At 36.2% G+C, this 16,367-nt stretch overlaps 1 protein-coding gene and 1 long non-coding RNA gene across 2 annotated transcripts in view; one reads left to right on the top strand and one right to left on the bottom strand.

The window, feature by feature from the left end:
* Positions 1–16,367, top strand: part of VEGFC (vascular endothelial growth factor C) — a 69,708-nt gene that overhangs the window by 39,436 nt on the left and 13,905 nt on the right. The window contains 2 exon segments of the mRNA XM_015624651.3: positions 12,658–12,871; positions 14,835–15,025. Of these exon segments, the coding sequence (XP_015480137.2) occupies positions 12,658–12,871; positions 14,835–15,025 (405 nt within the window).
* On the bottom strand, positions 12,540–13,898 carry LOC117244231. Its single transcript, XR_004496904.1, has 2 exons — positions 12,979–13,898; positions 12,540–12,864 (listed from the first exon to the last, which is right to left on the bottom strand). It is a non-coding gene; the product is annotated as an uncharacterized LOC117244231 (long non-coding RNA).

The following is a 16,367-nucleotide window of genomic DNA, read 5'->3' as shown; positions in this document are numbered from 1 at the left end:
AAAAAATGTTTCATGAACATACGTTGTGTGGGGTAAGCTAGGAAGACTGCAGGCAACCTGATGTAAACATGTTAAAAAAAATAGAATCGAGAATTAATCATACAAAACATGCCGTGGCAAGCAAAAATGTTTAGAGAAGTTAACAAAAGTTATTATGGGCATTGGTAAGATCATGTAAAAATCACCATATTGCTTTGATAAGGACCCAAAATGTAACCAAGAATTTAAGAGACTTTGGAGTAGGAAACTGTCTTTGGGTTTTAACAGAATGGCTGATATAGTAGTTAGGTCAGTAAAGGTTTAGAAAGCAAATTGGAATGTTTGAAATAAAAATTATACCAGCAGTAAGACAAAGATGAGTTTCCAGGTAACTATTTTTTAAAGTCCAATAGTGTTGACCATGGAAGAGCCAAAAAAAGAGAGGATGAAAACCAGAAACTGCATTTTAGGGCTTTGGAATAGTAAAAGTCTTAGAAAGTTCAACTTGATATTTAGGGCTAGTAAAACTACAGATACAGTAACCGTAGGGACTGAAGCACATTACACAAAGTGATGTATAGATGCAGTAGTTAAGCTAGGAGGCTGAATCCTGTAATCCTCACTAAACAAAAATCCCATTGAAGTCGGTAGAAGATTTGCGTGAACAAGGAATGTATAACCAGGCAATTAGAGACAAAGTTGCAGCCTGACCTTGAGTGGGCCTTTGTGCCTGTGATTAGCTGTACCCAGAGCATCTGGGCACATTTGTTTAAAGGCACAGTCAATTTTAATGACAGCTCAAAACAGAAATACAATTATGCCATACTTTAAGTTCTAATGGATCCAAATGACAAATGCAACTGTAAAGAGACGTATTAATGCAACACTTCTATAATCTTAGCCTTTTGAAACAGCAAATTCTGTGTTCTTTGTCCTTTCCTTCTCAGGAAAAACAGGAATTTAATAGATACTGCTCAAGTTTCGCCACTTATAATTGAGAGTGGCAGCTATTTGACTTTTCTTAAATGTAAGAGACCATGGGAGATTATTGTGTGAAGTGTCAGAAATAGCCTCTAGTTAAATTAATAAAAATATCTAATAGCATCTGCCATACATGTTGATAAAGCTAAATTAATAATTGCTCTCCAAATTGTTTTAGAACTATTTCAGTATGAAACAAAATGTCCTTAAAATTAATCCATTTACGTTTTTCCATCTTTTGCAATACTAGTTCAAATAAATTTGAAAATAAACAAAACACTTTCTTTTGAAGCAAACTTTAATTCAGCATACCAGAAATGTCATTCTCACTGCCAGTTACTCTAATGAGACATGTGTTCCTTGTGTCTGAATCTACTTTGTTTGAAAAGAGCTGCTGTTAAAGCATTGAGGAAATTGCAGTTCTCAGTAAAAGAAATGTTAGAAACATGCAAGAACAAACAGAAGTTGTTTCATGGTCTGGTCCTGTAAATGGTGACCTCAGTGACTACAATGGGCTCTTGGTATTACTAAGTGTGTGTCCAAAATTCCAGTGTCCAGGACTGCAATCCTGTAAATACATGTGTGCACTTTGTGGTACGTGCAATAAGCTACTGGAGAAAAAATTCAAAAGAATCCTTCTACTGCGTTATTTTTATGTGCACATAATTCTACCATGGTTTTATATGAAAACCATTATACATAATCTCTTCAGATTGTCTTTAGGAAGTAGTTTCATATGCTTAGAAAAGTACTACCTGAAGGGTTTCCAGTAGTGCTGAAGAATTTTAAATTTCTATCTTCATAAATTCTCCTGCTTTGACACTTTCTCCTGCTAAAATCCAAGAAAACCTCTAGAACCTTTGATTTTGAAGTTGATGAAAATGATAGGATCTATTTTTTCACAATGTTAAGAGCCTTTAGTTGGATTTTTTTTTCCCAATTTTTGTATCAGAATCTGTCATCTCAAGATGTGCACCTTTACTGCTGAAGAATAAAATCTCAGGGTGTTGCACAGTCATAGTACTAACCCACTTTTACTCTCTTTCTTCTTCTCCCATTCCTGTTTTCATGTCACAAATCTGACTGGTTTCTTTACCCAAAGTTCTTCTGTTCAAGGCTCTGTGACCAAGTGGCTACAAAATGCAATGATACAAATCCATTTTTTTAGTTAAAAAATTTGTTTGCTTCTACTAGTAGATAAAAAGCTTAACTTGACTAAATATTTCAATATAACATTAAGGTTTATGCCTATGCTTAGCTTAATTTTAAATATTTTTGTTATGTTTTTGTACAGACTTGGAATAACCAGAGCCCCTTTCTCCTGCTCTCTGTATGCCTCTTTTTAATATATATAACCCATAAGTCTGTTTTATTTTTCATAGTTTCTGGGTCTGGATAAGAATTGAGGCAGCTCAGCAAGGTGGTAGAGGATAAGTTTCAACTTATTTCAACTAATGTCAATTATCATGGATTTCAAGATGCAATGTTGTATCTTCCATCAGGGAATATATGTCTTCCTGCCATTCAATGGAAGTCGATAGCGCAGGGCATACTTGCAATAACTTCATTCGGAGATCAAGCCTCATTCAAAAACTCTTCTGATAGCATACTGTGTTCAGCACTGGATTACTCTGTCCTGTCAGTGTAAATTAGGATCTATTTTAATACTGCTGATGTTCCCTGATCCTTTTTAAGTAACATTGCTGTACAATACGCTATTCAGAATAATTTAAGCCAAAAATAATGGGCAACATACATTCTCCTGATTTAGTTGCATGAAAGGGAATTGTCACCAAGTCTCAATTTAGTTCTTGGATTTGCCATTCTCAAGGTTTCATTTGCCTTACTCTATCTCTCATGGCTTGCTGGCAAATCTCTTAATACCTGTCAGTTTTTACATGGTGCAATAAGCTTTCTCATTTAGTGATACACAAGCGTGATTTCTCTTTTTGTGATCAAAGACCCTGGGTTTTGGTTTTTTATAAATTTTTTCCTCCCCATCGTTCAGAACAGATGTGACAGCTCCACAGAACTACTGACTTTTATACTGTAGTTTGGAATGAAGTTAGCCAGTCAGGGAAAAGAAGTATTACAGTCTGAATGCCTAAACTAATGGGTTTGTCTCTGCGTAACTTATCTGTAACATTGTGGTCCAAAGGGTGTTTCATTCAGAATTCAGAGTAGAACAAATTTCCCACACAAATTACCAGGTTAGGCACAAGCGGGTTGTGGGTAGCAGGTCCTCTGAATTGTATACCTACTCAGGCTAAAAAAATTCAGATGAACTCTTCCTTTTGCCTGGATTAGCAAAGATCCTTTACATAAAATATTACAGTAATAGCTTGATAACAAAAATAAAATCTTCTTCTGCTACTTTTTTTATTAATGAAATCTCACAGTTTAATACCTTAGTTTCCAAACCTGTCTGATATGTTAATCTGGTGTGTTACTTTGGTTTATTAAATAGACTTGTGTCAAATTAACTGAAAAAACATGATGCTCAATAGCATAAACCAATAATAATTTAATGGCATATACTTAGAAACCCTAAAATATAATAAAATGCACAGGTTTCTGAGGCACTTTCTCTTTCCTCTTTCATGTATACAAAACCTGTTTGCAATAATTTAAAACTAAGATTTCTTTTTTAAAAAATAGAATTACTGTGTTATAGCTTACTCATTTTTCTTTAGCTCTTTGTTGAATTTTAAGTAGTGTGTTGTGTTTATGGCTGGAATATATTTTTAAATAGTGACAAAGTAGGTGGTCTTGTAATTAATAATTTTGTACAGATCTGTAAACTGTGCAAGATTTGTTTAACAAAACAAATCACGTCCTTTTAGATTAAGACATTTGTTTAGGAATAAAGTTCAAGTTTGTCTTTGAAATTCAATGATCTAGTTTCATAGCTTATGAAATTATTTGTTTTATGAACCCTTTTGAAAGTATAACTAATTCAAGAAATTTCTGCGACCTGTTGCTAAATATTTAGACCATGGATTAATTATGTTTTCTCAGTGTTTCAAATAGTGATTTAAAAAACTTAGTAAAAAGGTAAGTTAGTTAATAGTGAGAGAAATTATTCAACAATGATAAGACATGATGTATTCATGCAATTTTTCCCTCCTATAAGTGACTACATTTTCAAAAATTCAAGAATAATAAAGGTGTTGATTTAAAAACTAGTCTCATCACAGTGAGGACCTATGTGTTCAGCATAACTCAGAAAAATTCTTATAGATATGCAATTTGTTATTCTTGCCCTTAGTGAAACCTTCTTTTATGAATGATTGATCTGTAGAATAGAAAACATGATTTAAAAACTACCTACTGTTTTCTTGAAGCCAGTCCCTTGATACATAGCCAGAACTCCTACTCACTGACTAATTAAGACCTGGGATGTATTCATGTAGCACAGGTACTGGATCAAGCAGTGTCTCATTGTGCTGGCATTGAAATTAAAATGAAGGGGCTGCCCCTTACCTCCCCACTTAGGAACTTGATACTGAGGAAGTTTTTAATTCTCACTGCTGGTGTTAGACTTGCTCAATAATGGCAGCTCATTGCAGTGCTACCATGATAATAATTTTCTTCAAAAAAGGATGCTACATTTGATATTTTTTGAGAAAGCTAATGGTAGTTGTTAATAAAAGCAATGCAAAGTGGAAAGCTTTGTGTGGAAATTTTTTTTTTAGTGGAAGCTAAGCAAAGACAGAATAAGCAACCTTCTTTGAAAGGCATGATAATTTATTCTTTTGTACATATTTTGATGGGATACACGTGGATGCTGAAAGGAAAACAAGAGGTTGCAAGGTATTTTACTGGCATTTTATTTTAACTGGCATTTTATCTTTCTCTGAGAAGGATCTTATAATAAGGAGGATTTCTAGTAGTAGTATGAGTTTTTCTTTTCAGATTTGTGTGCTTTGTTTTTGTCAATGTTAGATGTTAAATGTTAAAATGTTAAAAGTTGCTTAAAAGCAACTTCAAAATGAACAATAGTTTTATAATGTGTCAAATTCTACTGCCATTCAGAACTGCCATGTGACAGCATCCCAGAAGTCATGTAGACAGAGCACACAGAGTCAGCACCAGAACCTTGCTGGCTGCAGTGGCTGGGCTGCAGAGGGCACTGGCATTCTCATTGTGTTAGTTGTCTCCTTTCTGGCAGGGCTCTGTGTCTGTTGATCACATTCATATCCCAGCAATCATCAGAGTGCTGTCCTTTATTTTCACTTTCCAAGTGTTTTTTACTTACAAAGGGCTTCCCCTTTCTTCTAGTCATGCATCTGGTCATGCATGGCTCTCCACACGTTTGTCGCCACTGGAGCAGCCGATGACCAAGAAAACAGACAAATCTCATCTTGTACAGATTGTGTTGCCTGATGTCTCCAAGATTTAATCAGATGTAAGCCTTTCAGCAGCAATAATCCAAATCCTTATTGATTCCAAATCTATCTGTAATTCTAGCTGGAAGCTTCAGTACAAGCCCTTGAATGAATTAAACAATCCAGATGCAGCTTCACTTAGACAGCAAATGGTTATCCCACATATCTGCAGCCTTTGACCTTTTTGTAGGCTTATCTAGTGAAAGCTCCTGAATAGTGAATTAAGTCTATTGATAATGGGTTTGATTTTTGTATTTTATTTTTCAATTACAATTTGCTATCCTCCTAGAAATAGTCTGCAGAGATTTAGGAACACTGAAGACTGCTGCTTTGGAACAATGCAGATTTTAAAGATCAGGCTGAAGTGTGTGAGAACAAAACCTTTCCTGATACTATCATCTAGTTGCGAAATTGCTTCCAAAAAAGAGTCTAGCTAAGGTGCCACAAATCCTGTTCTGAAAACTGCTCTCTGTTAGTTAGGAATGGTATTAATTGCCCAAGTTTGTAGAGACCTGTGAGAACTGGCTGTCCAAAATGAGTTTCTAAAGCAATCAGTCAACAGCCTATGGAGATGCTCCAGAAAGCAACTAGAATTTTTTTTCTTTTCTCTCCTCTTCCCAGGGAACTCAAACTCAGATTAAAAAAAGGGTACTTTCATAAGTAATTCCCATTGAATATATCAAAGTCCTGGCATTTTTTTAGTGAGGGTTGAGAACCACTGAGGAATGCAGGTACTTGAAGAGTAAGTACCAGCCAAGAAGCATTTTTCAGAACCTCAGCAGCAGCTAAATGTTTGACTAAAGGACTTAACGTAAGTACCTTTGTGCAAATCTATAAACTTTGATATATATTGCAGCATTTTCTAAGAATATCTAAATAAAATATTCCCTAAAAATGCTGACATGCATAAAATTGAATTTCCCTTAACATGGAAATTTTGCATTGCCTACTACCCCGCCTTAAATACTTATACTCATAAACAGGAGGAGTTAAATAGTATAAGCCTAGGATGATTTTCTAGCAGTTTATGCATCTTCCTTTAGAAAAATGGTCAAAACAAGAGAAAAAAAAGACATGATTTATAGTATAGAAGTGAAACTTCTGTAGTCCTAAGTTTATCCTTATAGCCAATGTCTTTTTCTTTCTTAGCAAATTCTCTTTTGAATGTCTTCCCAAATTACTTTGTTTTTCCTTGCCTATCAACTTTGTACATTCTCTCCCCTCACTCCTCCCATTTGTTTTCTTTCCCTGATGTTATTCTCAGTATTTAAAATGCCATAGTGAATAGAAGTCACTTAAAACATAATATAGTTCAGACTATTTTATTTATTTATTTTGTACTTTGATTCTTACTTATGTTAGTCTGATGTGCTTTGTAAACTCTGGAGCAGAGACTGATTCTAATCTCTCTTCTGTTGTCATGATGTTTTGATTTAGTTCATATTAATTGCAGTGGTCTTTCTACTTACTTGGAGTGATTTGAAATAAAATTTATGTTCACTGTTACTCTTTGGCTTCTGTAAGGCACTGTTTTGTTACTGTATTGAATGGTAACTTAAAAGTTTGCAACTACAGTCATCTAAGTTTGCTGGTGACAAATAAGTGCATGGGAGATTGAAATCAGGGCTTTTCTAGCAAGGTCATAGAAGTGGGCATAAAAGTTGAATTTAATCCTTAACTGTAACTACAATTTTTAATTAGAACATTTTCTTTTTACTGGCATCAACTTCTAAAAAACCTAGCATTGAAATACATGAAAATTGCAATAAATTATTATGCAAGTGAAGTGTTTATAAATACTTTTCTCATGCAATATTTCCATTTGCTTGCAAGTAATTTCAACATTCAGATTTAAATACATGATTTTAATCCATTTCAGTCAATGAATAAATACATAATATAAGCATCTTAAAATGGAGGGGTTTATAGATAGCATTTTCCTATTAAGAATTGTCCACAAAATCCTTGAAAATGAGCTGACAACTGTAGTCAGAACAGATACATAAGGTACCATTACAGCATATTGCACCATCAATTATGTGTCAAGCATGCTGCCAAATATTAAGTGTTCTGACCTTTGTTATTAATAATAGGGGCAAACACTAGGGACATGTGAAAGATAAGTAATGTAATGCATGGAAAATCTATTATACTTTTGACTTTGTTAATGGATATAGAGCCTATGTGGTATCATGCCCTTTCCCTTGCAAGCCATAATTTTATGAAAAACTGGACATACCATGTAATGGAAAACCACATTGTGGAAAACATACTTTGATAGAACAAAATATTCTGAAGTTAAATAAATAATAGCAAGAGAGCATTTGTCATCAAGCTTTACACCTTTATTTATATGTATTTGACATTTCCCCTGTTCCTCATGAAAAATATGAAATTAATGAAATGGACAATTGCATCTTTATTGTATTCTCCACTCATACTTGTATTTTTAGGTTGTCATTTTGCATAATATCACCTATTATCTTGTACAGTTTGGTTAGTCAAAGGTTTAATCAGTGTTTTTCTCTAGAATATACCTTCTAGCATTTTCAGGTGTTCATGCAGGACAACATTGATAATAGATAAAAATGACCAAAAAATTGTAGAATGGTCACCCAGAGGATGTAGATGAACACTTATGAAGGGAGTGGTGATGATTACAAAGAAGTTCAAATCTCAGTCCCTTAATTGACTTGAAAATGCCAAGAATATAGAAAGCCATGGGAGAGAGAAAACTCCTTCCTGTGCAATCACTCTTGGCACTATTTCCTGCTTCCTTCTAAATGTTAAACATAGATCCCAGAATGCATTACCAGTAAAACATTAAGCAGTTAGTCCACAATTTCATCAAGAGCACTCTGTAATTATATGAAAATCAACAGTCTGTTTAAATTTATCAAAAGACTTTCTTGAGTCCTAAAAATCATGGAATTGCTCTTATTACAACCTGTGCTAATGTTCTATTACTTTTTTTTTTTCCTTCCTCCCTTTGAACTTAACATTTGGGAATAACTAGCTTGGTGACAGTAATTGCAGCTACAAGCCATATTTTTTTCTGAACTTCAGTAATCTGCACTTGCAAAAGAGGAATGAAAAATGAGAACCCCTCTGATCTCTCGTGCATTTTTGTCGATGTTACTTTCTTTGTGTTGTCATATATTCTAAACATGTGCTTAAATCTCAAATTTGTTTTGCATTGGAAATCCAGTGTCCTAAACTACAAGCCAATGCATACTTAAGAAAGAGCAAAGAATAAAAGATATGGACCAAGACTGTCTATTTTTGTGAAATTACCAAAATTCGCACAGCAGCAAAAATGTTGCCAGACTACTATTATATTTACAGAAGCAGATACATTCTTCTCTTAAAAAATAGGAAACTCTTTCTGACAATTCTTAATGAACTGATGGTTATCCTGTATGCAGGACACACTCTTATAATCGTCCAAAACTTAAGATTTCATTTGATGTTTGTGTCAACAAGACATTTGGCTATTCTACAAAATTAAATCACAAGTTCCTTAAGTAAATGTTCTTATAAACAGTTTTTTTCAGAGATGACAGTCATTTGCTGCAGTTAAAAAATACATAGATGTACAGGAAGAAATTGTTGATCTGTATCTCAAGGTAACACTGTAAGCATATTGAAAAGTCAACATATATTTTCTATTTTTTTTTGTTCTCTAACTCTGGGGAAGTGTATCTAGGTGTAGTGTATTTAGTACAGATATATTAATTTCCTTCTCCTTTTCTTTGTAAATTGGAAGAGGGGAGAGAACAAAAGTCTCTAGTGATCAAATTTTTTTCCATGGTGTAAATTTGAATTGAAGCCATCTTTACAAGCAAATGGCTTTATTAAGCTAAGCAGAAAATACTTCAGATGCAATAATGATGATTTTTTTTTTTAAAGTAACTTTATATGTCTGCTCCAGAAATTGTTTTCCCTTTGTTTATATTGAGTATTCAGAGAATCATAGAATAAACTGAATTGGAAGGGATCCATCACGATCAGTCAAGTCCGACTCCTGGCTCTGTGCAGAACCGCCTCGAGAGTCACACAATGTCCTGAGAGCATTGTCCAACACTCCTTGAACTCAGACAGCCTTGGTGCTGTGACCACTTCCCCGGGGAGCCTGTTCCAGTGCCCAACCCACCCTCTGGGTGAAGAACCTTTTACTGGGATCCAAATTAAACCTCCCCCAACTCAGCTTCAGTGACAGGATTTGAGGAAATGGCCTGATCTTGTGATAAGATCAATGTCTGCCCTTCTGCGTCTCCTCATGAGGATGTTGAAGACCACAATGAAGTCTCCCCTCACCAAGTGTTCTCAGTCACTTCAGACCCTTCACCAACCTTGTGGCCCTCCTTTGGATGCTCTTTAATAGCTTGATTCTTTTTTTCTTTTTAATTGGGGGCACCCAAAACTGCCCCCAGCACTCAAGGTGGGGCTGCCCCTCAGAGCAGAGAGGGACAATCCCCTCTCTTTCCCAGCTGGCAATGCTGTGCCTGATGTACCCCAGACATGGGTGATTCCCCTGGCAGCCAGGGCACTGCTGATTCATGTTCAACTTGCCATCAACCAGGACCCACAGGTCCTTTTCTACACTGCTGCTCTCAAGCCTCTCCTTCCTTAATCTACACACACAATGAAGGCTGCCTTGTCTCAGGTTGTAGGCATATGGTGCTATACCCATGGAATATCTAGGGTAAAGCAATACTTTATTATGTTTGATACAATGCTTAATTTAAGCCGTTAATTTCTTCATATTTTGCATTTTGTTCATGCATATTTAATATATGTATAAAATTTTTTGTGTCCAGTTGAAAAGACATGATTTGATTGTGTGAACAAAGTGGAATTAATCAGCATGCATTATTTTCAACAATTTCTCTTTCCTGCTTCGTGCCTGACTTTTTACCAACAAAATAATATTGAGTTTCATTACTTATTTTCCTGATGCTCTAAGCCTGTACTTTGAATATCTGCAACAGCAATAGCCAATGTTTTGTCTACTGTGGGCTGTACAGGCTTTCAAGGATTCATCAAAGGTGGCAAAGCTTTGGTTGAATTCTCCTTCCATGTTACCCCATGATCTGCTAGGACTTTCTAGGATCAGCTGCTGGATGGCTGATGGCACTGGATGGCACAGGTTTTCTTCCTGTGCCTTTTATATAACAGACTGGCTTCCAGCCTTGTGACAGGATAAACACTCTGTGCCATGCATATCCCCATCACGTGGCAGACATGCATCCGCAACGCTGGCATTGTGCTGGTGCAGCAAATTGCTTCCCATTACTCAAGGGCCATGCGCTGCAGCACCCTCAGAAAACAGTTTGGCAGGAGTGAGGGTGCTCAAACTCTGTGCTCTCACCTCTCAAGAGGTGTAAGCAGTGAGTACCCAAATTAATTTTTGTTAAGCTGGGATTTTTGTCTGTGACCCACTGACTGAGACCCTGAGTGGCATGCTGCAAGGAGAGCAGAAGTGAGGAGTGAAATTCTGTGTTAGCATTAAATTTGAAGGCAAAGCTCTTGGAAACTTCTTGATGCATGGCTTGGGTCAGGGATAGCCCTTCCAGTGGTGGCGAGGAGCGAGATGAACATCTGCATGGGCACATTTCTGAGACAATAGCTTGGTTGGTGGAACCTCCCAGGACAAAGTCATCTGCAAGGACACTGTGGTTAGCAAGGTTTCAGTGAAAACATTTTTTTAACTTCATAATGCCTTGTCAAATAAAATTAATCTTAAATTTATATTAGAATAATAGAATCACTGAGTGGCCTGATTTGTAAGGGCCCTTAAAGATCATCTAGCTCCAGGTCCCCTGCCATGTACAGGTACATCTTTCATTACACCAGGTTGCTTAGAGCTACATCCAGCCTGCCCTTGAACAATTCCAGGGATCAGACATCCACAGCTTCTCTGAGTGACCTATTCCCATGCCTCATCCCCTTCAGTTCCCTCTGTAGTTCTGTATATGATTGTATGTACAGAAATGAGTTCTGTGAATTTGCCCTGTCCTGAGGTGTTTCTGCTGTATTTGACACCAGATAAGGATGCAACCAAACATGCCATTTTATACCCTCATAGTTGTTTGTGAGACATGGAGCTGTTTTGATTCAGGTGGGATCATTCTAAACTACCTGTTTTACTCACGTAATGTTCAAAATCATTGAACTGAAAGAGTTTATTTTTTGTTAGTAGCGGAGTTGGATAAGAAATTATAAATTTCAGTTCATATAGTTTTGTATTTCTGCATTGGGACGTGTTTTACACCCTTACAGCCTGGTAGTTTTTTGAGTAGAGCAACAGTTTTGTAGGAAACTTCAGAGTCTCCAGCCAGTTGATGCATTTTGTACAAAGTGTACCTCTATATTTCGTGTCTCATACTGCCATCTAAGGGCCATCTAGGCTGAGAAGGTGGCTAAAGGTTCTTCAATACTCTTCCTTCTCCATTCTGCCCTTCCCTTTGGGAATTCAGCAATTCATCAATGAGAAAGGTGGGCAGGGAATAAACACCAGTCTTTTGATGCAGTATGTTTCATCTAAGAGAAACAAGATTCTTCCTGATAAGTGATAAACTGGAATGTAAATCTCAGTCATTTAGAAAATTGTAATTGCAAAGAGTTTGTGTAAGGGCCAGAGAATAAGAAAGCGAGATTACAGGATTTAAGTCTACTCCTGAAACAGAAAGGGAGTGTGAGGTTTAGTTACTTCAAGGTACCAAAGTCCTCATTTCCTACTGATTTAAAGATTAATGTTTTATAATAGAATTTGCTTATTAAGTTTTTCCCTAGAAATGTACTAAATAACATGAATTAGTTTCTTGGTTTGGTGTTTTGTTTGGTTGGGTTTTTTTTAACTGGTTTTGCATTTCTGGGTGTGTTTAGATTTTCTGGGACTAAGGGAAAATGGGAAAAACTGGGTGTTACTTTAGGAGTATATGATATTAAATAACATGCATATTATTTAAATATTTTGGGGTTTAAGCATTCAAAATTTTATCGCAAAAACTTATCTTTCCAGGATAAAAATGCATGGTTTATAATCTTCAAACTGTGTTTGTATGGGCTTAATTCTATAGCTCTTTTCTTACACAGATATTTTTAACTACAAGGGTGATAAAGAAGTGCTGGAGGAAGCAAAACATTTTATTATTTGTCAATATAGTAATGTTGGCAATGACTGACAGATGCAGTTTTTATAATGAGGATCCCTTTATTTTAAAACGTATGAGTTGTTTTTCAGGCTAGTTTCCAGCATACCTTGTGTACTAGAGAAAGTAATTAATCTTGCACGTTACTTTGACAGGCTCATGGAAGCAAAGACCTGGAAGAGCAGTTGCGGTCTGTGTCCAGTGTGGATGAACTCATGACAGTACTTTACCCAGAATACTGGAAAATGTTCAAATGTCAGTTGAGGAGAGGAGGTTGGCAGCACAACAGGGAACACTCCAGCTTTGACACGAGATCAGATGATTCCATTAAATTTGCCGCAGCGCACTATAATGCAGAGATCCTGAAAAGTAAGTACAGGACACAATCTGTGTTCCAACACACAATAAATGAAAATCTGAAGGTTTTTCAGTTGTGTCAAAAATATTTAAAAGCTAAGCATTGTCAGTAAACCAACCTCGGCAGTTTGAGAGGACATGTTGTCTATAATATAAAGTGTTTGATAGTCAGCCTTTCATAATGAATCAAATCACTCTACAGACGTATTTTAGGTATGTCCATTGTAAGAAAGTGCTTTCTCAGCTCAGTAGAGAAAGTGAAGTGCTTGCCTTCAAGTATAAGGAATCCTGCTTTGTAGAGGCTGTAACAATTTTGTAGAAAGCAAAGAGGATGCTAATAGTTGGATTAATTGAACTATTTCTTCTCATTTTCTGCAATTGCATCACGGCTGATAATGCTTTCTTCTCTTTGGCATTATGGCTGTGGAGCGCCAAATAATCCACCTGAAACATTTTCCTGTCACAGAGGATAGTTGTAATGATGTTGTGCTAAAACAAGCAAAGCAGTTTTCAAACCAATGTGTTTGAATACCTTTCAGTGTTTCAGATAGCTTGGATGAAAATATATTAACTTGCAGTTTAAGCAAGTGCTTGTAGGCAGAGAAATGCAGGATTTATAGCAGGTATATTTTTTGACATAATATTGGAAATCATATACCTTAATGGAGAGTTTAAAATACACATAACGCAAAATTTCCATTTTTGTTGAATAGCTTACCAAAATCTAGTGCCAAAAAGGAATAAAGGGACATGTACAGCTGCAAGTCTCAGGGCTGTTTAGTGTAAGATTATATTTAGAAAAATTCTGTATAACACGAGTCTTTGCCCAAATTTGTGTGGATAATTGGGCACAAAAATCATCCATCAGATTAAATCACATGCTGCACATAATTGTTAAAGAGTAAGCTTTTGCTTTAAATTATACCCTTCTAGTTAACAAACTAAACATGTATTTAAATTAATTTAAAGTATATACATTAAATGTATAAAATTTAATATTCTAATATATCCAAACGAAATGCTGTGTGGGGCTGGTTAAAATTACTTTGCAGAAGTGTGTAGTACTGAAGTTCAGACTTTACTGAAGATGAGGCTTGACCCAGGTGAAGAAAGGACATGTAGAGCTTTAGCTGCTGGCCAACAGTTTGAGGGAGGTGACTGCATCCCTCCCTTTGCTCTAGTGAGACCCCATCTGCAGTACTGTGTCCACAGTGTCCAGCTCAGGGGCCCCCAACACCAGAAGGATGTGGAATTGTTGGAGCAGTTTCAGGAGAGAGCTGTGAGGATGTTCTGAGGGCTGGAGCACTTCTTCTGTGAAGATGGGCTGAGAGAGCTGGGCCTGCTCAGCCTGGAGAAGAGTCCCAGGAGTTCTTATAGCAGCCTTCCAGAACCTAAAGAAGGTCTGTAAGAAAGATGAGGAGAGATGTTTTAGCAGGTCCTGTTGTTTTAGGACAAGGGTAATAATTTTAAACTAAAGAAAGTAGATTTATACTTGATAAAGGGGAGAAACTTTATAGTAAGGCTGGTGATTTACTGTGACAGGTTGCCCAGTGAGGTGATGCATCCCTTGAAGCATTCAAGGTCATTCAAGTTTGGATGGGGCTCTGAGTAACCTGATCTGCTTGAAGATGTCCTTGTCCATTACAAGGGGGTTGGACTAGGTGAACTTTAAAGGTCCTTCCCAACACAAGCCAGGCTATGATTCTGTGCTTTAAGGTCTCCCCTGCCTGTTAGGTTCCCTTTAAGCTCCACTTTGACTTTTCATCTGCTCCATGATGATATATCATGTCCCTGTGAAGAAGAAAAATCAGCAAGAAGGTAACATAGAGAGATGTGTGTTTCACTGACTGAAGGGTGTGACTCTAGAAATTCATATTCTGGTTTTGAAGTTTAAAAAGGAATCCTAATTTACTGCAGGATAGTTTTGACTTTAAACAGTTATTTATAACATATGAAATTCCCTGTAACTTGGCAGGTATTGATACTGAATGGAGAAAAACTCAGTGCATGCCACGTGAAGTGTGTGTGGATGTGGGAAAAGAGTTTGGAGCAACTACAAACACCTTCTTTAAACCCCCATGTGTATCCATCTACAGATGTGGAGGTTGCTGCAATAGTGAAGGACTTCAGTGTATGAATATCAGCACAAATTACATCAGCAAGACAGTAAGTTCTCACTCTTTTATTACCGTTCATGTACTCCTTGCAAATGCATTTATGGTCATGCATATTTTAAACCTTCTCATTTCTACTATAACAAAGGAAATAGTTGATTCCAAAATGTACAGAAAAAACAGCTGAAGACACTACTGCCTGGAAAAAATGTGTTTAACGCTCTTTTCCCCAAAATATTTTTATTTTTCAGGGGACAAAATAAATTTTGATGTCCCATTCTTCCATTCTTAATTTTGAGATTATCCATGAAACTTAATTCTCTCTCTCTCTCTTTTTTTTCTTATTTTTTTCCTTCTGCCTTATGGCTGTAATGGGGCATGCACTCAGTAGAGAACTAGCCTGTAATTTTATTAGTGTAGACTGCTACAGGACATGTACAGACAGGATACATTTTTCAAATAAAGCCTTTTAGGGAAGGGTGTTATACCATATTAAGACATATTAGCATTATGCACCTATTTGTTTTGTTGTAATGCATCTTCTTCCAGGTGTATGTGCAGGTTGTGTTCTTAAGTTCAGGGTTAGTGATCAGGTAGGAATATGCAGAGATCATGCACTGAGACTGTGAGCTGACTTTAAAGCAGCACATACCACATTATTCTAAGTAGATACAGGAATTATCACAATTATCTTTCAATATTTCCCTCAAAAATCATGTAAAAATAGTCATACTTAAAACCATTCCTAGGGTATTTTCCTGTTATTATAGTAGCTGGTTTTTGTTGGTTGTGGGCTTTTTCACTTTTTAGTGTAAATCTTAGTTTCTTTTTCAAGAGGGTTCATGTAGCTGAAGATGCAGTATGTATTTATAATGAAGACCAAAAACTGTATAGCCAGTTATGAAACTGAAGCCCTTAGAAATGTCACTCCCTTACCATAAAACTTCTTAGTGGTATGATATGCTCTAAGATTTTCAGGGTGAATTAAGAAAAGGGAATGTAAAGAAAACAGCAAAAACCTGTTAATTTTGTAGAGTGCATTTTCTGCCATTATTCTCACCAAATCTGTCTGTCTGAAATGGTACATCCATTGAAGAATTTTCAATCCTAAATTTAGCTTACTGGGAGACAACCATGCAGCACAGGAATAATGTAACTCAAATAGCTTAGATGAGGCCAACTACTACTTTGACTTTGTTCAAGCCTTACTGTTTTTCTCATTATTAGGAGAAACCATTGTCTCAATTCCACTTGCTTGAAAGGTGCAAATATATTTTTAATTTTAAAACCCAAGAAATGGGACTATTTTTTTTTTCCACATATCTGTAAAGTTTAGTTTGCCAAAACAAATAATTCTCATCACAGAGAGAGCTGTTCCACATAACACAGATTTC

The sequence above is a fragment of the Parus major genome, chromosome 4 (genome assembly GCF_001522545.3).
Source record: "Parus major isolate Abel chromosome 4, Parus_major1.1, whole genome shotgun sequence".
Classification (NCBI taxonomy): domain Eukaryota; kingdom Metazoa; phylum Chordata; class Aves; order Passeriformes; family Paridae; genus Parus; species Parus major.
The sequence above is the reverse complement of the archived record's forward strand: the minus strand, read 5'-3'. Positions and strand labels throughout refer to the sequence as shown.